General features: G+C 45.1%; 1 protein-coding gene across 1 annotated transcript in view; it reads left to right on the top strand.

The window, feature by feature from the left end:
* LEKR1 (leucine, glutamate and lysine rich 1) overlaps positions 1-21753 on the top strand; it is a 635278-nt gene that overhangs the window by 506817 nt on the left and 106708 nt on the right. Inside the window, exons 9-10 of the mRNA XM_078665467.1 lie at positions 5682-5885; positions 20393-20486. Of these exons, the coding sequence (XP_078521593.1) occupies positions 5682-5885; positions 20393-20486 (298 nt within the window). The remainder of the gene's footprint in view (positions 1-5681; positions 5886-20392; positions 20487-21753) is intronic.

Raw genomic sequence — 21753 nt, 5'->3', positions numbered from 1 at the left:
CCCTAAAACTCTGTACACCCCATGTACCCCAATTTTCATTCCTGGAGGGACGCCCTACTGTGTGCCAGTTACTATCATTGTTCCAGTTGCGTGTTAATCCGCTCCTGATTTTTCCAGGTACATATATAGTCAACGGTATGGGGTTCCGCAAAGTTAACCAATATGCAATCACCCTGTACCGTTTTTCTTTCATATCCCACCCATGCTACCCTTCGCACTTTCAGGATCTTGCTAGTAAGGTTCGGGGGTAGGGGCCTGTTTGTATTTAGCCAATATTGGACTTTATTGTTTAGAGACCAATTAGGTTCCTCCTCATTCTCACTCAGTTCAGGGACCCCCGTCATGACCACCACATAGGGGCTTGCCTCAGGAGGCAAGTTCACCGGTCGTCTCCTATGTGGGCCGCCGCCATTGCTGTTCTTATTTGGCTGCGTCATGTGGTCCTTAAGAAGAGTAGTAGTAGTGGGTCCCTCTTTCAATGGGGTGGCACAGGTTCTTGTTTTAGGTACTGTTAGCTTCGTGGTGAGGGAATCAGACATAGATTTTATATTAGTCACAGTTGCTAATGCTTTCTTGGTAGCAGTGGCAGTGGGTTTGGCTTGGTTTGTGCTTTAATTAGTTCCCCCTACTTGATTAGACCCGCTTGGGTTTACTTTTTTTGGGGCATCGCACAGGTCAGCTATTTGTTTTTCAATGCAAGCTAATCTTGTCTCGATGGGGGTGAGGTAAAGTTTAAAAAGTTCAGCAATCCTAGGTAGGAGTGAAATGTTTACCTCGTCATCCCTAACGCTGATCCTGTCTAAGATGTCCGAATCTTCTGCGTTCACACTAGAGGTTACTTCATTTGTAGGGGCAGTACCAGGGGGATCGGTGCCTATAGACAAATTTTGGGCAGAGGACAGAGGGGCCTTACTCAGTTTTTTGCCCCTGAACCTTTCATTTTTGGGGTTAGGTTTTTTGGGAATGGCTCCCTCCCTCCTGGCCTTCAACTGGGTATCACTCAAATCAGTAGGGAGGGTAATATCAACTAGATCTGGGGTTTTATTCAGGTCCGCACTTGATTGAGGGTCTAATGAAAGATGGGAAACTGAGAGGTCTACCGTTGCAGGTAGGCTCTGTCTATGGGCGTGAATAGCTGCATTAGTTATTGTAGGGGTTTCTAAAATAGGCCATGCCTTGGGTTGGTCGGGAGTTTTGGCTGTAGCAAACTGACCCATAGAGGATCTTTTTTTTGCCATCACTAGATCTTGGGATACTCTTCTTTCCAAAGAAGTATTTTCCTGATCTATAAAGGAATTAGCCCTTAGAAGGAAATTATCTAATGTGCCTGATTGTGGCAAACCCCCGCAGCGGTTTTACTTCTAGACCCTCTCGTACACATCACTATTGGGATGAGTAACTAACCCACAAGACTGAATGTTCCCTATTACAAACAGTACGTATAAAACTAATATAGAACAAACACCTGCATGTTGGTCCAATTGAAAGTCAAGCGTTAGGGGGGTGGCCCAGCCCGGCCTTACACGGACTCTAATTGGCTACAACGGCCCGCCCTTGTCCCGGGCTTCTCCCGGGACGCTCCCGCGCAGCGGTAGTAGGTCTTGATCTTATTGGATAGGGTCCGCTCAGGGGGCGGGGCTAGCAGGGAGGTCGGGCCAGGTGTTTCGAATTGGCCAAGCAGGGACTCCTGAGAGATGGAGTCCCCGCGCTGTCGCTCGCAGCCCTGCGCTGCCCCATGGCTCCTGGTAGTCTCAGCAAGTCCCACACAGACCTCCTCCACGACGCGGGACCCGCGAAGCGGGATCCGCTTGTTGTTGGCGTACAATAGACAGAGCAGCCCAGCAGGATAATCCACGGCACAAACACGGTGCAAAGAATCCCACTGCTCGGCAATCTGGGAGAGTTTTTCAGGTGTCCGGTGCTCAGGGGGCGGGGCTAGCAGGGAGAGCGGGCCAGGTGTTTCGAATTGGCCAAGCAGGGACTCCTGGGAGATGGAGTCCCTGCGCTGTCGCTCGCAGCCCTGTGCTGCCCCTAGGCTCCTGGTAGTCTCAGCAAGACCCACACAGACCTCCTCCACGACGCGGGACCCGCGAAGCGGGTTCCGCTAGTTGTTGGCGTACAATAGACAGAGCAGCCCATCAGGATAATCCACGGCACAAACACGGTGCAAAGAATCCCACCGCTCGGCAATCTGGGAGAGTTTTTCAGGTGTCCGGTGCTCAGGGGGCTGGGCTAGCAGGGAGAACGGGCCAGGTGTTTCGAATTGGCCAAGCAGGGACTCCTGGGAGATGGAGTCCCCGCACTGTCGCTCGCAGCCCTGCGCTGCCCCTAGGCTCCTGGTAGTCTCAGCAAGTCCCACTCAGACCTCCTCCACGACGCGGGACCCGCGAAGCGGGTTCCGCTAGTTGTTGGCGTACAACTAGTTGTTGCTGTACAATAGACAGAGCAGCCCAGCAGGATAATCCACGGCACAAACACGGTGCAAAGAATCCCACTGCTCGGCAATCTGGGAGAGTTTTTCAGGTGTCCGGTGCTCAGGGGGCGGGGCTAGCAGGGAGAGCGGGCCAGGTGTTTCGAATTGGCCAAGCAGGGACTCCTGGGAGATGGAGTCCCTGCGCTGTCGCTCGCAGCCCTGTGCTGCCCCTAGGCTCCTGGTAGTCTCAGCAAGTCCCACACAGACCTCCTCCACGACGCGGGACCCGCGAAGCGGGTTCCGCTAGTTGTTGGCGTACAATAGACAGAGCAGCCCATCAGGATAATCCACGGCACAAACACGGTGCAAAGAATCCCACCGCTCGGCAATCTGGGAGAGTTTTTCAGGTGTCCGGTGCTCAGGGGGCTGGGCTAGCAGGGAGAACGGGCCAGGTGTTTCGAATTGGCCAAGCAGGGACTCCTGGGAGATGGAGTCCCCGCACTGTCGCTCGCAGCCCTGCGCTGCCCCTAGGGTCCTGGTAGTCTCAGCAAGACCCACACAGACCTCCTCCACGACGCGGGACCCGCGAAGCGGGTTCCGCTAGTTGTTGGCGTACAACTAGTTGTTGCTGTACAATAGACAGAGCAGCCCAGCAGGATAATCCACGGCACAAACACGGTGCAAAGAATCCCTATTTCACTATTAGTCACTATTAGATCTGGGTTGAATCCATCATCGTTCTTTAGCTCACTTCGCCAATACAGTTCAGACCTAGCTATATGCATATCAGTCTTGAGCCTGTTCCTCATGTGAACAGTCCAGCCTGAACTGCCAAGCCAGATATTCCTTGGACCAGAAACGAGCATCCTGGGACTGGTTTTGGGGTAACACCCATCATCAGCCAGTCTAGCTGGAATCCAGTGGCAAAGGGAGCAAGGGACCCACATCTGGACATACCCTGCCAACTTAGTGCGAATAAAGCAAACACAAGGAGATGATGAACAGAGCGCTGAAACTTTTCAGACGCTCACCCCCAGTCACTATTAGATCTGGGTTTAATCCATCATCATTCTTTAGCTCATTGCGCCACCCCAGTTTAGATCTAACCATATGCAAATCTGTCTCTACCCCGTTCCTCATGGGAACAGTCCAGCCCCAACTGCCAAGTCAGGTCTTCCCTGGACAAGAACCAAGCATCCTGGTACTGGTTTCGGGGTAACACCCCTCATCAGTCAGGCACCTTGAATCCAGTGACAAAGTGAGCAAGGGACCCACATCTAGGCGTACCCTGCCAATTTAGGATGAACAAAGCAAACACAAAGAGATGATGGATTGAGAGCTGAAAAGTTTCAGGCACTCACCCCCAGACACTATTAGATCTGGGTTACAACACAGTAAAGAGATCTTCCCACTGGCCAAGAGTGCTCTCGATTTTCTCATTTCACTTTTAGTGACAGAGAGCGCTAGTCACGATCTTGGTGAGACCCAGCCTACATTTTCTCACTCACCTCAATTTCCCACCCACCTCTAATAGTGAAGAGTCTTTCTCGTGATAGCTTCCCATTTGTGCGGGTTTTCTCCTCCTCCACTATAGTTATCAGCCCTCCATGGTCAGAATTAGGGCACTCTCTCTCCATCCCTATCCATTAGTGTAAGATCTATCTAGTTTTTCTCCTTAGTTTAACAAAGGGTCTCCCACTCCCTTTCTAGTTTGGTGTATTGACTCTTTATCAACACATGCAGTGCATGTTTTGATTGGTCTAAGGGCATGAGGGAAGAAGTTATTGCACACTTCACAGTTTCTGCCTGTAAAAGAGCAGATATTTGCTAGAGTATCTCATAGAAACAATATCATCAATTTAAAGTATGTTATGAAGCTTGTTGTAACTAGAAGCTGTTTCATTCATCTAATAAACTATACATTGGTTTTGTAAAAAGAAGGTAAATTTCCTTTAGATGTGCAACCTTAACTTGCCCAAAATACAGTATGGATGATATTGCATGTGACAATTTATATGACAACGCCAAGGTAATCTGTAATTCCTTAACTGGTGAAGCTGCTTTAATGTTACCAAATGGAGTTCTAAACCTTCTTCAAGAGTAGGCCAAGACTTTTCAACCAACAAGTATTACATTTACTAATTAGCAACACTAATAAAATAGATTTCAGTCAAGACAAAATCAACCATACCCACAGATTGTAGTCGATTTACAGTACATGCTTGAGCACAGTTTTAATACAGACTACATCACTCTTCATAACATGAAAGAACTATGGTTCAGATGTACTAAGCGTTTCACCAGTCGTAGACCCAAAGATGGTTTGCAACCAGTGCAAGAGCTGTTTCTAATGTACTAAACACATTTTACAATACAGAATTATTTTTATGAATGGCAAAATGGATTTAGAAATTATTATTGATTTACTATTTGGAAGAGGTGCGTTTTAGGAGTCTATTCAAAATGCCAAATCTGAACCCTATGTATCGATGGTTTGTCGCCGTAATTCCGGTCTCGTACCATTGATCAGTTAACCAGCAAAGCTAACTGAAGTTTTTTTAAATGTAAAAAGTTATTTTTTTTAAAGCAACCCTGGTTTCTTCAAACAAATCATGCTGCTTTAAAATAGCACATTTTTATTTTTATTTTGAGATGCTTAATTAATATTTACTAGGCAGGTCGGACAACCCCCTACTATTCCTTATTTTTCAAACCGACCTTTTACTACAAAGGTTGGTTCACAAAGCAAGAAGTTGGTCACAAAAAAATGGGTCACAATTTAATACCATATTGTGAAACACATATCTATGTACATTTGGTCTTATATTCTTTCATGATTGCCTGCTTTCACAGCTCCCACAATTTTCTCACTAAACAAGCAGTTTTACAATTTATTTATCAGGTTTGCTTCATTACACTTAGCACGACCACTGCAATCCTATCATTTTAGGTGCGTAGCCTCTGCAGTTGTAAAGGTACTACTAGTAAAATACCTTTATGAAGAGCAAACACTTGTAAACTTACTCAGAGGTGTAAGTTTACCTTTGGGAATCAGGCCCTTTGTGTTTATATCCTAGGATCAAGCAATGCAATAGGTTACTTTAACTGTGTGTGAAGATGCAGGGCAAGCAAATCATCTGATTGAATGCTAAATATTGTCACATGTGTTCAGAGAATGCCATATTGAAGTTGCTATAGTAAAACACCAGCAGGCACTTTGTGATAGAATTAAATTAAATGTTTGTGTTTGCATCACCCTCTTCCTTAGGTTTGCTGCCGATCTACGAGAAAAAGAAATGTTTTTAATGGATTACCAGAAAAAGTACAAACATGTATTAGAAGAGTTGTCTGAAAAGAAAAGAAATGAGGAAAATATAATTAGAAGAGCCTCACACTCAGATAATGAACTGGCAGTGATGAAAACTATTGCAAGGCAGGCAGAAGAAGAAGTAGCAATGCTGAAACAAGAAAGGTAAATGAGACAAAGTTTGACATTTTACTTTGCACGTTTGTATATGACTGGATGTCCGTTTTAAAAAAAATCTTTGAGTGCTTGTAGAATGTACATCCTTTAATGTCCTTTGAGACTATTCGCAAAGTGAAATTCCGCATGTAGAGCGATTTCTACTTATGAAGACAACTCCACCTTGATGATATTCACCAATTCCGGTTAGAAATATCCTCCTAGTAGTAGAATTTATGAGTTTCACCCCCTAATATGAGGTGTTGAGCATGCTACCATAGAGAGCAATTACAAGCTTGTAGTATATTTATATAGACATCTTCTCTATGCCTATTTTAGGAATTTTCCACCTCAGTGGTGGAGATTTCCAATGCAGGGGCTGAGAACTTTGATTGGAAGGGAATGGGTAAATAGCATACACATGATCGAATACACAAACACCATACACACAGTACCTCTCCAAACATATAAATAGAACATGCACACCAATCTCTTCCTTCTCCCGCTTGGACTTCCTGACTAACAGAAGGCCACATAACACCTACATATTCCAAGATGCAGACAGCAGCAGCAACATCACTGAGAAGGAGACATTCATTATGTCTACCATTGTTGTGGGTCATTACAAGGAACTACATGGTCTGCCAGACAGTAGCAGAGATCAGCCACATGGTAGGGACTGAGGGTGACCTTAGAAAATAGCAAAAAGAGGAGATGGGTGAAGGAGAACTTTTCGAGGATATAGGCAGCACATGTGCTTCCTTGAGGTGGACCTATATTCTGTATCCAACATATTGCTCTCTTATGTGGACAGACTGTGTATGAGTGGTTGTTGTTGTAATTAGTTTCTCCTGTTTATGGATGCGAGTATTGACTGTTCACCTCCATGTTCACAGTGTTTCCTGTGTGTTACATGTTTTTGATTCCCTGTTTTAAATAGTGATTTATGTTACTTGCACTTAAAATAGTTCTTGACATTTTCAGATCACGTTGAAAAAAACAATGAATGTCAAATTATAAAACTAATATTTTTAGAAGTTCAGTGTTATTTGTTGCTTGTCTTGATTTCCATGATAGTGTTTTGCTGTGCCAGTGACTGGCCATGTGTGGTGCTTTACATACTCCTATGCTTGGCTGAAGTAAATGTAAGCCTGTTTTATCAATAGTACAATTGTAAAAGATTTAGATTAGACTTTTGGAAAAAGCATTTTTTTGGAAAAAGCATTTTTTTTTATTTCTTTGTGGGTGTGTTTTATTATTTAGATCTCCCTCCCTAATCCCTTCCCATTTTGTAGCAAACAGTCCTTATTTTCCTGTCACTCCCTCTAGTCCATCCCACATTTACTACAGAAACGGAGACTTTTTTGTGTGAAGATTTCTACACTCATGGCAGAGATCTCTAAAGACAAGTGATTGGTAAGGCAAAGGAGGAGACCTCCAGCTGGAGGTCTGTGAATGGCATTTGTGAGTATGTGAAGTAGGACTTCTAGAGTACTACTTCCTGTGCTAAGTAGCTATGGCTCTCGATTTCGATATCAGGTCAGCCTTGTCTAGGCCTGGTCGCCCCCACGCTCCTCCTGCTTGCTGCTACCAGATCCTGCAGGCGACCCAGCCGCCGCTGAGCCGCCCGCCTGCCCGCACTCGACTTTCCCGCCGCTGCCTCCCTGCGGCCCCGCCCCCGCCAGCCGATTGGTCCCCCCGCTCCCGCCACCCAGCGGACCCTCCCTCCCGGCTCCCTTCTTATGACGCCTCCACGCACGCGCAGCGGCCACGCGCAGCGGGCGCGCCGATTGTGCGCCGAAGGGAAGCCCGTCTGCGCCCGTCCGCGCCTGGACCGCGCCCAGCGCCAGAACCCCTGGCCCCCGAGGTTGCCAGCCCACCCGCCGGGCCTACGACGCCGCTACACTCAACGCACTCAACATCGGCAGAATCCCCGGATGCTACCGAGCCACCCCGCGACGCACCCACGGACCCTTCCGCTGCCGATCCTGCAACTTCTCCTGCATCCGGACCTGCACCGCACCCGCCAAACCAAGCACCAGCAGCAACCACCTCAAGTGCATCCTGCTCAACACCCGCTCCATCCACAGACACGCCGTGGAACTCTGGAACCTCCTTGACACAACATCACCAGACATCGCCTTCCTCACGGAAACCTGGATGAACGCCTCCTCAGCCCCCGACATCACCATCGCCATCCCGGACGGGTACAAGATCATCAGGAGGGACCGCGTCAACCAGACCGGAGGAGGCATCGCCATCGTCCACAAGAACACCATCCGCATCACGACCGACTCCAACGACACCTTCGCCGCCGCCGAGCACCTCCACTTCCAGATACACACCGACCCAAAGACGACCCTCAGAGGCACCCTCGTCTACAGACCCCCGGGACCACGCACACAATTCAGTGAAGACATCACGGACTTCATCAGCCCGCACGCCCTCCCCTCCGCCGACTACATCCTCCTACGAGACCTCAACTTCCACCTGGAGAACAACAAGGACCGCAACACCGCCGCCCTTCTGGACAACCTCGCCAACCTCGGACTCAAGCAACTGGTCAACACCCCCACCCACTACGCCGGCCACATGCTTGATCCCATCTTCTCATCCAGCAAGCACATCACCTTCAGCCACTCCACCGGACTCCACTGGACCGACCACAGCTGTGTCCACTTCAACTTCAGAAGAACCACGACCCACCACCACCCGCAACAGGTTCCTCACAGGAGCTGGAGCAAGATCACCGCTGACCAACTCACCACCTCCCTCAGCCAGAACCCACCCGCCAGCACTACGGACCCCAACGAAGCAGCCTGCAACTTCACGCAGTGGCTGACCGCCTGCGCCGACGACCTCGCACCACTGAAGAACCCTCCCAGCAGACCCAGAAGCAAGAAGGCCTCCTGGTTCACCGACGAAATCAAGGACTCCAAGAAGACCTGCCGCACCCTCGAGAAAGCCTGGCTCCTCGACCAGACCGCTGACAACATGACCGTCCTCAAACACGCCACCCGCAAGCACCAACAGCTTATTCGCCCCACCAAGAAGAAATCACTGAAGGAACGACTGGACAACAACGCCCACGACAGCAAGGAACTCTTCAGCATCGTCAAGGAGTTCTCCAACCCCAGCACCGGCAACAACGACATCACTCCATCACAAGATCTCTGCGACTCTCTCGCCTCGTTCTTCCACCGCAAGATCGCCGACATCCACAACAGCTTTGGCGCACCATCCACGCACCCAGCCGTCGAACCAACGCCCCCCACCGCCACCCTCCGCACCTGGACCACGGTGACGACCAAAGACACAGCCCGCACGATGAACACCATCCACTCTGGATCTCTGACCGACCGCTGCCCCCACCACGTCTTCAACAAGGCCGACTCCACCATCGCACCCCAACTCCGGAACATCATCAACACCTCCTTCAACACCGCCACCTTCCCGGAAAGCTGGAAGCATGCCGAGCTCAGCGCCCTACTGAAGAAACCAACAGCGGACCCCACCGACCTCAAGAACTTCCGCCCCATCTCGCTCCTCCCTTTTCCTGCTAAAGTCATCGAGAAGATCGTCAACAGACAGCTGGCCGCCTTCCTCGAGACGAACGGATCCCTCGACCCCTCGCAGTCCGGTTTCCGAGCCAACCACAGCACCGAGACCGCCCTCATCGCAGCCACCGACGACATCCGAGCCCTGCTCGACAACGGGGAAACAGAGGCACTCATCCTCCTGGACCTCTCTGCAGCCTTCGACACTATCTGCCACCGCACCCTAATTCAACGCCTCAGCAACATCGGCATCCAAGAGAAGGCACTGGAATGGATCATATATGTGAACAAGAATTCCCAGGCATGCACATTAGTAACTAGCGTGTACAAATGCAGATACGGGTATCTACAAGAACATTGGACAACTGCTTTCGCTGATAAACTTAGTTTTAATTTCTTTTAGGTTTACATAAAATATCATACGGTAAAAATGTATTACAATGTTCAGGGAAATGCAAACTTCATTGTAAATATACATAATTTCTCATGTTTAAAATTTCATTAAACAATATAAAAAGAGATGGTTTCCTGTCTTCTCATTCCTCGCCGGAAGAACACAGAGAGTCCGCCTTCCCCGTTTCGATCCGAGGCCACCGAAGTCATCTGCGGCGTTCCACAAGGATCATCACTCAGCCCCACCCTCTTCAACATCTACATGAGACCTCTTAGGGATGAAACACGTCGCCGAGTGGATGAAGAACAGCCGCCTGAAACTGAACTCAGACAAGACGGAAGTCCTCATCCTGGGACCATCGCCCTCCTCCTGGGACGACTCCTGGTGGCCCCCTGCCCTGGGCACCGCTCCCAAGCCAATGGACCACGCACGCAACCTGGGCTTCATCTTGGACTCCTCCCTCTCGATGACCAGACAAGTCAACGCCGTCTCGTCATCAAGTTTCAACACCCTGCGTATGCTTCGAAAGATCTTCAGATGGATCCCGACCGAAACCAGGAAGACGGTCACCCAGGCACTCGTCACCAGCCGACTGGACTACGGAAACACCCTCTACGCCGGAACCACAGCCAAGCTACAGAAAAGACTCCAACGCATCCAGAACGCCTCCGCCCGACTCATCCTGGACATCCCCCGACGAAGCCACATCTCCGGCCACCTGAAGGACCTGCACTGGCTCCCCGTCAACAAGAGGATCATGTTCAGGCTCCTCACCCACGCACACAAGTCTCTCCACGACCTGGGCCCCAAGTACCTCAACGACCGCCTGACCTTCTACACGCCCACCCGCCAGCTACGATCTACTAGCCTCGCCCTCGCCGCCGTACCACGCATCCGAAGAGCCACCACCGGAGGCAGATCCTTCTCCTACCTGGCGGCCAAGACATGGAACTCCCTCCCCACCCACCTTCGGCTGACCCAGGACCATCTCGCCTTCAGGAGACAACTCAAGACCTGGCTGTTCGAGCAGTAGCGGACCCCTTCTCCCAAGCGCCTTGAGACCCTCCCGGGTGAGTCGTGCGCTATACAAGTATTATGATTGATTGGCGGACAAGAAAGTCATAAATTACGTTGTCAAAGGTAAGTAAAAGAGACACGTTTTCTGTAAATTTCAGTAGAAAAGGGAGAGTAGATGGAATGTCTTACCATGGAAATCCTGCTAGAGGTATGAAATGGGTTTTCCCAGGAACGGAGTGGAGTTGCCTCTACACATAAGAGATTGGAGAGGCAGAGGAGCAACTCTCTATTCACTGTGGAGTTGCCTTTAAGGAGGCACCTAATAATAAGAAAGCTGTAACAGCGTGATTATTCCAATACCGTCTGCATGTATTTGTTTTCGTCCCAATTACTTGTGTAAAAGTACACTAAAAAGCAGAAGAATGCAAATGGAGTGTAAGCGTTCCCCAAACATATTCATATGTTAGGGTAAGTAGTTGAGAAAGGACAGTTTGCCGCTCTCAAAAATATTTTCCTGCACAGAAAAAATAAAAAGAATTTGATGTGCTAATCCACATTAGTGTGCTGTATTGCCCATCAAAGCAGTAATTGTAAGGCATAAGGAGTGTTTGTGTAAATCTACAATTGTGATAGCTTAAATTAGCACTTCTGAAGATTTTTAGGAAATCCCAAAAAGCAAGCAATATACTCAAATCGTAGTATGAAACCTACTAGGAATAAAGCTCCCACCTTTAAAAATCGATTTGTGAAGTGCCCCTTTTATGCCTTGTCCGTTGCATTTAACTTTTCCTCTAATGAAAAAAAGATTTTGGTGGGCATTTAGACCCTGCTACCTATGCTTCATTCTTCCAGTGCAGCCGAATGATGGACTTCGCTGCCCAAATGGACATTCAGATTACCATATTTAGAGGTTGCAAACTGACTGGTGGAGGTCTCTATACCTTCTGAGCAGACACCGCCTAGCAGCTCAGCTGAAGACAGTGAAATTTCGGTGAACAGAAGCCATGTGTTGTGTCAACAATATGAAATAAATGGGGAAATACCAATTCTTATTCACAACTGGTTTTATTGTAATAAACGAGCCTGTGGGGACAGCAAGAGACAGCGCGGCTGCGCAGAGCCGATCTCTGTCAGCTGGACCCACCACGTCACTTAAGTAGTTCACAACATTCCAATGCACGTCACAGCAGCTGGCCAATGACAACGGAGTGACACAAACGATGCTGATATAAACTAGACCTACAACATCTCCCTTTTTTTTCACAACAAAGAAAAGATTATCACATTACATAGTCTTTAAATGACTCGGTTAACTTGGAGATCCTGCCATACCGGGTGCAAGTACCTTCCCACCCTCCATGACACACCTCAACTTCACTACTAGCTGTAGCTGATGTGGATGGTAATAGCCTTTGACACTCATATTCATTTTCTTGGCAACCTCTCATATTGTCATAAGATTCCATATTTTCCTCATCAATTATGTTATCACAATTTTCATCTCTTTCTCCACAGTCATTCGGAGCATTAACATCGCTACCTCTGTACAATGACACTTCACTCCCATTTTCGCCTGAGTAGGTATCGAGCCACGAGAACTCCCCTCCACTAATGGACCTGTTCTTCTTGCTTTTGAACCATAACCCAACTTGATCTTCATTTATTTTTACAGCATCACTTTTGCTGTGCCAACCAAGATTCCTTAAACAAATAGAGCTGTCAGAAACTTCCACAATTTCATCTGGGTCAAAATATTTAGTTTCACCTTTGATCTGATGGTTAGGTTTTCTCACAATGGCCCACTCACCCTTACGGAAAACCTTCCTAACTGCTCTATGCACCTTGTCGTGGTAATCCTTGGCTCTCATCTGACATTCCACTATACTCTTTTTGACCTGCAACTGATCATCTTCAATAGATACTGCATTGGGTAGGTAATTTTCCAAACAAGTTAGCTTTGGAACAATGTCATTGTCACACCTTCTTCCTCTTAACAAAAAGAACGGAGAAAAACCAGTTACACTGTTTGGAGTAGTGTTGTAAGAAAATACTCTGTCTTGGATTAACTTTTTGACAGGAAACCCTGAAGCCAAGGACAATTGGATGCCATCCTTGAGAAAGCGATTCACTCTTTCAATTTGGCCATTTGACTTCGGTGAATATAAGGGCGTCTTCTCCTGACGGATACCATGTTTGTTTAAAAAGTCAGTCATCTTCTGAGATGTTAGTTGTTTTCCGTTGTCAGAGACAATGATGCGCGGAAATCCCTCGATGGTAAAACAAGTTTCCAAAAAGTCAATAACAGTGTCTGAGTCAATTGTACATACAAACTTGTGATATATCCACTTGCTGTAGTAATCACTGATGGCAATCACAAATCTTGCCTTCTGCTCTAAAACCTGAAAGGGACCGGCCATATCTATTGCAATTTTAAACCATGAGGAATTAGGGATTGAAACTAGCTGCTTCTCCTGAACTCTAGGTTTCCAATGCTTATCCGCTTTGACACAATTTTCACACCTGTTTACAAATAGATTAACATCCATATCTAGGCCTGGCCACCAGTACTGTTCTTTCAATATTTTCTTGGTCATAGTGGACCCTAAATGTGAACTGTGTGCTGTAGAAATAAGCTGATCTCTCACCTTAGATGGAGGAATCAGTAAATCTCCTCTCAACAGAAAACCATCAACAATATTTAATTTGTCTAACACTTGCAAAAAGTTCCTTAAATCTGACGCTAAGTTACGTGTTGGAGGCCATGAAGTAGACATGAATTGCTTGACTTTTGACAAAATAGGATCGGATTTCATGGCCTTTATCCAATCTTTTTCTAACATAACATTTTGTGAATTTTGCATATTCTCAATATTAGATACAACACATTCAGTTTCGTCTTCAATAGGTGATTCATTATCCCCTGCAGGTAAACGGGATAAAAATCAGCTCTTATATTACTTTTACCTGCGATATGCCTGATGGTGAAGTTGTATTCTTGTAGTTTTGCCAGCAAACATACTAATCTGGCTGAAGCCTTGCCGTTACCTCTGCCATAACCATCAAACATAAAAGTAAGAGGCTTGTGGTCTGTGATAAGCTCGAAATTCTTTCCCCATAAGTACATTTTTAGCTTATCTACAGCCCACACGCAAGCTAGAGCTTCCCGCTCAATGGTGCTATAGTTTTTTCTGCCTCAGACAACCTCCTTGAAATGAAGGCAACGGTGTGCTCGTGCGTAAATACAGCTCCGATGCCGAATGAACTGGCATCAACTGTGATTATATTTGACCCCTTGGCATCAAAAGGATTAAGTGTTGGTGCATCTAGAATGGCTTTTTTAATTTCTGAAAATGACTGGTCATGTTGACCGTCCCACACAAAATGTTGACCTTTGCGTAACAGAACTCGCAAGGGTTCAACAATATCAGAATAATTCTATAAAGCGTGAATAATATTTGCTGAGACCTAAAAATGATCTCAGCGAGTCTCTTCCTTCAGGTTTGGGAGCATCAGTAATGGCTCTAACTAAATCCATCTTTGGTTTTATGCCATCAAAACTCAGGATGTGACCTAAATATTCAAGTTCAGTTTCGAGAAACTTACATTTGTTTTTGGAAACCGTCATACCCTTCATCTGCAACTTACCCAGAACTGAATCCAATATGGCATTGTGCTCTTCTATGGTACTTGCGTGAATGAGGATGTCATCCTGGAATTTTTGGACGCCCGACATTCCACCAAATATGTTTTCTATCAGTTTCTGGTAGACACTAGCTGAGGATGCAAGTCCGAAAGGTAATCTGACATATCTAAAAGCGCCTAGAGGAGTGATGAACGTGGTCAACTTTTTTGACTCATCATCTAACTTAACCTGATGGTACGCTGACTTTAGATCAATAAGTGAAAAGTATCTAGAACCAGCTGTGGCGGCTAAAATTTCTTGTATCTTGAGTAACGGGAAACAATCTACAAGTATGTTTCTATTCAACGATCCTAAATCAGGGCACAAACGAAACTCACCATTCTTCTTCTTAATGAGTACAATCCCAGAAATCCACTCAGCTGAATCAGCTGGTTCAATAACCCCCTCCTTAATGAGTTTGTCTAATAGATTTTGTAACTCTTCTCTTACTGACAATGGTAAGGACCTGACTTTGTGTCTAATTGGGTGGCTTGTTTTTTTAGTACAATTTTATGAACAAAACCTTTTACACAACCTATTCTATCCTCAAACAAAGCTTCATAGTTACTCAGAATTGAACAGACTTCTTCATTCTTGGATGCGGATGTGGTAAAACTTACACTTGCTACAAAACCCTCATCTAGTACTATGGGGTCATCAGCTCCTGGTTTCAGAATTATCTTTAGTTTGGCTAAGTCCCTCCAACCAACTAAATCCCTTCCACGTTCAGCCACATAAATTTTTGTTTTTACACATCTTCCTTTTATGTTAAAAATTTCTTCAAAATATCCCAACATATTAATATCAAATTCCCCAAAAGCTTTTGGGTTGACATCCGATGGTAACAAATCAACTTGTGGCCAATGCTGAACATATTTCTTATCAGAAATGATCATAATAGGCGAACCTGAGTCAGCCATTATATGCAACTGCACCTTACCAACATGTGCTACTCCTAGCGGACCTTTGATATTTTTATATTCATCTTCTATTGTCAACACTATATTTGAGCACATATTTTCATCAAATTCCTCTACAGTACTCACTTTGGTTGGTGTAAACTTCTTTTGACCAAATGTGCCGCAAACACCTGCAAAATGTCCTACCTTCTGACATCTTGTGCATTTTTTTCCCATCGCTGGACAGCCCACATAGTCTGCTTTGTGATTCCGTGAACCACATCTAAAACATACAAATTGAGATGAATTAGCACTGTAATTTGTTTTGAATTTGTTACTTGGAAAATATTCTCTTTTCTTTTTGTCGTTCAACAAACACACATTTGAGCTAGTACTTGATGCTTTAGATAACTCTTTTGATCCTTCAAGTGAACGCTCTATGCCCTTTGCTATGTCAATAGCCTCAGATAATGTAGGTCGTTTGCATGCTAATAACCGTTCCTGAATTTTGCGTTCATAACAGTGAAAAACAAATTGAGCTCTAATATATTCATCAACTCTGTCTTGAAAATCACATTTTGTTGCTAACACCCTTAAACTAGCAATATATTCTTCCACACTTTCACTATCAGTTTGCTTCCTCATAGCAAATTTATGCCTGCCCACCATAATGTTTTCCTCGTCATCAAATTGCTTTTCAAGTCTTTTGACAGCTTCTTGAAACTCATCAAGAGGAATGAATTGACCAGGGGCAGGCTTGTATTCTGGCAAACTGTCAAAAATTTCTTGTCCAGCCGATCCTAAAATACCAAATAATATAGCCTTCTTTCTTTCTGAGTCAAACTTCTTTCTATTAATTGCTATTAAATAATTTTCAAAGGCTCTATACCAGTTCCTCCATTTCATGACTGGTCTTCCTGGTTCATTGAGATACATAGCAGGCGTACTGAAAGTGCTTTCACTGGCCATGACTTCAGGTTTACAGTCTGTACCTTTGTTCTTAACAAAGTAATCAATTGTGAAAGATTAAGTTGCTGTATATATATGCTTTGAATATATATAGATATCTATGTATTTAAGAAAACAACCTTTAAGCATTAGGACCTAAACAAAATCTGTTTTACACCCAAATGTAATATTATATCTTGTCTGAATCGTCACAATATATCTACTACTAAACTTAACTGTAATACTCTGATCACCGTTTATATCTTGCCACAGATTACTACATTGTTGGTAAAATCCTTTAAAATTGCCTGAACATAACACTTTAACTTTCGTTCACTATCCTTTTGTGAGCCACGAAGAATATGCCAGCAATGCTGAAGAACACAATGGCTACGCGAACGAGTTAACGTTGAAAACGCCTCATAAGTACTTGGAAATTAATAAATACCTTCCGGCTGTTATCCGGTGTCAGTCACGAAGCATTTCACCTCACTTAATAACGCTCGGTTTCACAAAATGGCGTCACGTTACTTACATCAATGACGCGATGACGCTAACGCGCAAGCTCGCTGGCAATGACAGCTGTAACTGACAGATGACATTTACGGATGACGTCTTGCAACTGTCATGGTGTTACAGTTGAGATGAAATAACTGTCACCAACGATTTTTTGCTTACTGCGTGGCGCCGCACTCTACGTTCTGTCACCTTCCTCCTTAAATTTTCTCAGACAGAACTGTTGAAAAGATATGCGGACACAATTACCAAATTGAATAACCGATATCCCAACCAGAATCCGTAACTTGCCTGAAAATTATCTTGCGTAGGTTTTGAACCTGTCAATTCGGCTTTGGAACCATCACCAGATGAACTGTCACAGGAAATCGGCAGCTCTCAGAAAACAACGAAAGAAATGTGTTATTATTTTACACATCCCTACGAACGAAATAAGTATCTAACACTTGCCTTGAAATTCGGTGTTAGATGCTCGAAGATATTTCCTCCACAAGCCCGTCCTGAAGAAATCTGATCCCGTACTTCGTCGCCAATTTATGTTGTGTCAACAATATGAAATAAATGGGGAAATACCGATTCTTATTCACAACTGGTTTTATTGTAAGGACAGCAAGGGACAGCGCGGCTGCGCAGAGCCGATCTCTGTCAGCTGGACCCACCACGTCACTTAAGTAGTTCACAACATTCCAATGCACGTCACAGCAGCTGGCCAATGACAAAGGAATGACACAAACGATGCTGATATAAACTAGACCTACAACACCATGTTTTATGCACCTGCTCAGAAACTCTTTTTTTCATAATAACAAACTTCCAAAGGGGGAGTTTGTTTTTGAAAAAGCAAATTACTCTGAATACCTAGATGTATGTTCAAGCGGGTTGGCGTTATTGCTTTCTGTTCATGGTTGTGAGTGTTATCCGGGTGGTTCCTGAACAGAAGCAAAGTACATCAGAATGTCCATCCTCAATAAGATGGATGGTCTGATGTACTTAAATCAACTGCCCAAAGTCCATTGAGCTGTCGGTGTGAGGCTTCTGCCAGCAAAAGCATCATGCTCTGCTCGACTCTAAATAGAGTGGTCGGACAGTCAGTTTGGCAAAATGACCTCTCCCCCATGTTTGTGGTGTGGTACTTTGTCCGCCAAACTCTAAGCAAGACCATTAGATGGTACGCTAGAGTTTGGCTCACAAGGAGAACTGTAAATTGACAGTTCTCCATCCCTGCATACTCATCTAAAGGTGGGAGAACCGCTGATTGACTAATCTTAGAGCTACAACCAACGTGGACAGCCATTTACCACAGGGCAGTAGCCTTTCATGCACTATGATGTGCTTCCTATTTGGGGCTCATGCATCATTCCCCTGCATGGGTCCCAGGCTGGAAATACAGACAATGGGCGCAACATGCAGGGAGAAAAGTCCCTGCCTGTTGTGATGTCGATAAAATTCTATACTATTTTTATATAATGGTCTTGGATTTATTCTTGAGTGTGTGTCTCATTTATTGCTCTGTAAGTACAATGAATGCTTAGCACTACACACTGATAAGCCTAACTGCTTGCTCACACTATCGCAAACGGAACATTAGAATTATCTGCTTTTACATCTGTATACCAATTGGAGATCCACTGGGCTCTCTACACAGTGTTCTTCATTTTAGTACACTATATAGAGAGACATCTTCCTACATGTGGTTATTGTCATTAGCGTTTCGGAAGTAAACTCCTTTGTGTATTTGTTTCTAAAAATCTTAATTGAATGCTGGGTGGGCTTCACCAATATGCATCTCTCTCAACATTCTGCTTTTCGTAAAAAGCATCCCCCACACCAACTGGTGCATTTTCAGCAAAGAGATCCCTGCCTGCTTGGCAGGTTGTTCTCTAAGCAGGGTTGGGGCGGAGGAAAATGTCTCTGCTGACCCAGAGCTGGCTTACGGCCTACCAAAGAATAGATTACACCAATAGCCAATCACTAATGAGACTGCAGTGTTTGCCGGTTAAAATGTGAATTACATTCAAAGAAATGTGCACCACTATAGATTGGTCCTATCGTGCTTCACTACCAGATTTCAGTTCCTGATCCTAAACACTGCATAAAATGAACGCAAGGGGGGTGGAATGCTTTTTTATCATGAGTTTATTCATTTAACACTTTTCCACAGCTGCTGTAAAATCCCCACAATTCCAGTAAATGTAGGAAAATGTCACTTCAACTTTGTCAAAAAAGCTACATGTAATCTGCTGATAGAGCCACTATCTGCTACGTTCTCTTATATATCTTCCCACCTGTTTTGCACCAGTCTGTGAGCAGTATCAAGGTTATTTCAAGCAACTATAACTCTCTCCCCTGCCATGCACAGGATTGTCGGTAATGATGTCAGTTCAGCTGTCATCAGTAATGTCATCAATGATGTCATGGAACGTATCATGAATGATGTAATATGTGAGGTCACAAGGAGTGCAAGGCGAGGACGTGAATAATAGTTACTTGATATACCTAGAACTGTTGAATTTAAGTGCATTTTTTAGTTTAAAACATTATTTTAAACTGACAGTAAACATCACTTCAATCTTTGTTTTTTGTCAGTGAATTTCTGAGTTGGTTCTATCAAGGCACAGTAAGATAATATCACCACACCTAACTATAATGTCAGTTTAACCTTTGATTTTTTTCAGTGAATTACTAGGGTTTTTTCAAATTAAAGTAATATTTTATTACAATATGTAAGGCCCGTGAGTCCCCACGTCCTGAAATGGCTACTGCAACATTTCTGTTCATGTTGCGTCAAGCAACTCTCAGCGTAAGGTCTGTGAGAGTTTGCAGGAGCTTTTTGTTCCCTTAGGAGTAATGTGACTGATGGGGAAAGAAGCCCCCCTCAGCCAATCAGATTGTTTCTATGGCCAGAAGTCCAGCAAAGGTACTAGTCTGCAGTATCTTAGTCGCAGTTATGACAACTTTAATTTCGAAAAGCCTTTCTACCACTAAACACCATGAAGTCTTTACACTGCAAACATATAAATCTAGTGGCTTTCTCAAGGCCTCTTAAAAACTGTTGTCCCTTGCCCATTTTCGAGGAAAGGGTTATCTATTAGTGTCTGCAGTATTAATTAAATCTGTTGCACCACCACAAAGCTTGAAGAAAATAGTTTGGGCATTGACAATGTGAGAAATCCCCATTGAATAGATTCTGTATATGTTAGTTCCCAGGCCTCTTTTGTTCTGCTGCAGCTCGAATATGCCATTCATCGTATAATCACAAAAAGCACTCATGAACTAGAATTTATGAAAATAATCATTTAAATGTCCGAATCTTCTGTAAGCATAGAGAAACAAGCCCAAAGATTCGTTTATAGGTAGCATTTGCATAGATTTGCTTAAATTTCAGCTCAGGCACTAGAGAAAAAGGAATACCATTAAAATTGCTTGGAACTGACAGTGTAGTTAGAGGTCTTTTGTTTAGTGTTGTTATTTTCTGCATTCTCAGCGCTTGTATTTTTTTCCAGAGAATCGATGATGATGTCTCATCAGAACAGGATCGAGCAGCTCCAAGAAGGCTTCAGGCAGAAGATGCTGAATGATGATTCCTGGAGAGCAAAGGTAATCACGGGTTCTGATCAGAGCAGTGGTGTAGTTTTTTCTGGTGTTGGAAATGGCCCTTTTTGCAGGGTTATCCCCAAACCTTTTGCTTCTTCCTCCTATTTGATCCTGACCTGTGTTTGTTGGCTATAGGACTCTGGGCACTTTACCACTGTAAACTGCCATGTCGACTTGGCAAGTGCACCCACTTGCCAGGCCCTAATCTTCCCTTTTCTTACATATAGGGCACCCCTATGGTAGGCCCTAGGTAGTTCCATTGGCAATGTGCAGTGTACGTGAACGGTAGGACATGTACTGGTGTGTGTAACATGTCCTGATAATGAAATACTGCCAATTTTGTTTTTCACTATTGAAAGACTATCTTGCCCTTTGGACAGAATGGGGAATGCTTTGTAACATTTTACAAGCATATCTTCTCATAGGGATAAGATTGAAAAATTGAGTTTGGGATCCCTGAACTCAGGATTTAATAATACATCTTTTAGTAAAGATGTTTTTTAAATTGTGTGTTTGAAAATACCACTTTTAAAAAGTGGCTATTTTCTTGTCAGCCATCCTGTGTGCCTCTGCCTGTCTGTGGATTGACTGTCTGGCTTGGGAGGTGCAGTGGCTCCGGGAGTCTGGATGAGTTAGCACTAGGCTGAATAGGCCTGATATGCATTTGGAGTGGTGGAAGGAGTAGCACCTGTACCTGAATAGGGCTATGCCTGCCTTCCACAATGCTGGCTCCGCCTCCCTGTGGTGTGTCTGGAGCCTAGGCTCATGCTGACAATGTATGTTGTTGTGCACTTGCAGAGTGCCCCCCAGAACTGCTTTGAACTGGGCTCAGAGCCCATTGCACAAAGAGAACAAAGACATTTTGGGGTATAAGTATTAGACATAAAACCCCTGGACTTTAGATAATTCCTGGAACTCAAGAGGAGCCTTTGCCAAGGAGAAGAGCTGGAGAGACTGAGGAGAAGTACTGCCCTTGCTGTGTGTCTGGAGTTGACCTACAGTTGCTGTTTCTGCCAAGACAATGAGAAGGACCTTGCTGTGTGCTGTGTCCCCTGCTAAAGGAGATCTCCAAGGGCCTTAAATGTGCTGGCCTCCTGTTCTGAAGTCTCAGGGACACAAAGACTTCACCCACAGCTCCCCAGAAATCTGCTGCAAGAAGATTTTCCATGTATCACGTGCCCCTGCGAAAACCGTTGCACTGCCTGTCGCCGCTGCAAGAATCAACACATCGAGTGATCGCGGCTGAAGAGGACCAACGCAGCGTTGCTCG

This window comes from Lissotriton helveticus, chromosome 11 (genome assembly GCF_964261635.1).
Source record: "Lissotriton helveticus chromosome 11, aLisHel1.1, whole genome shotgun sequence".
NCBI classification, from domain to species: Eukaryota; Metazoa; Chordata; class Amphibia; order Caudata; family Salamandridae; genus Lissotriton; species Lissotriton helveticus.
Note: the sequence above shows the minus strand (reverse complement) of the source record. Positions and strands in the feature narration are given on the sequence as shown.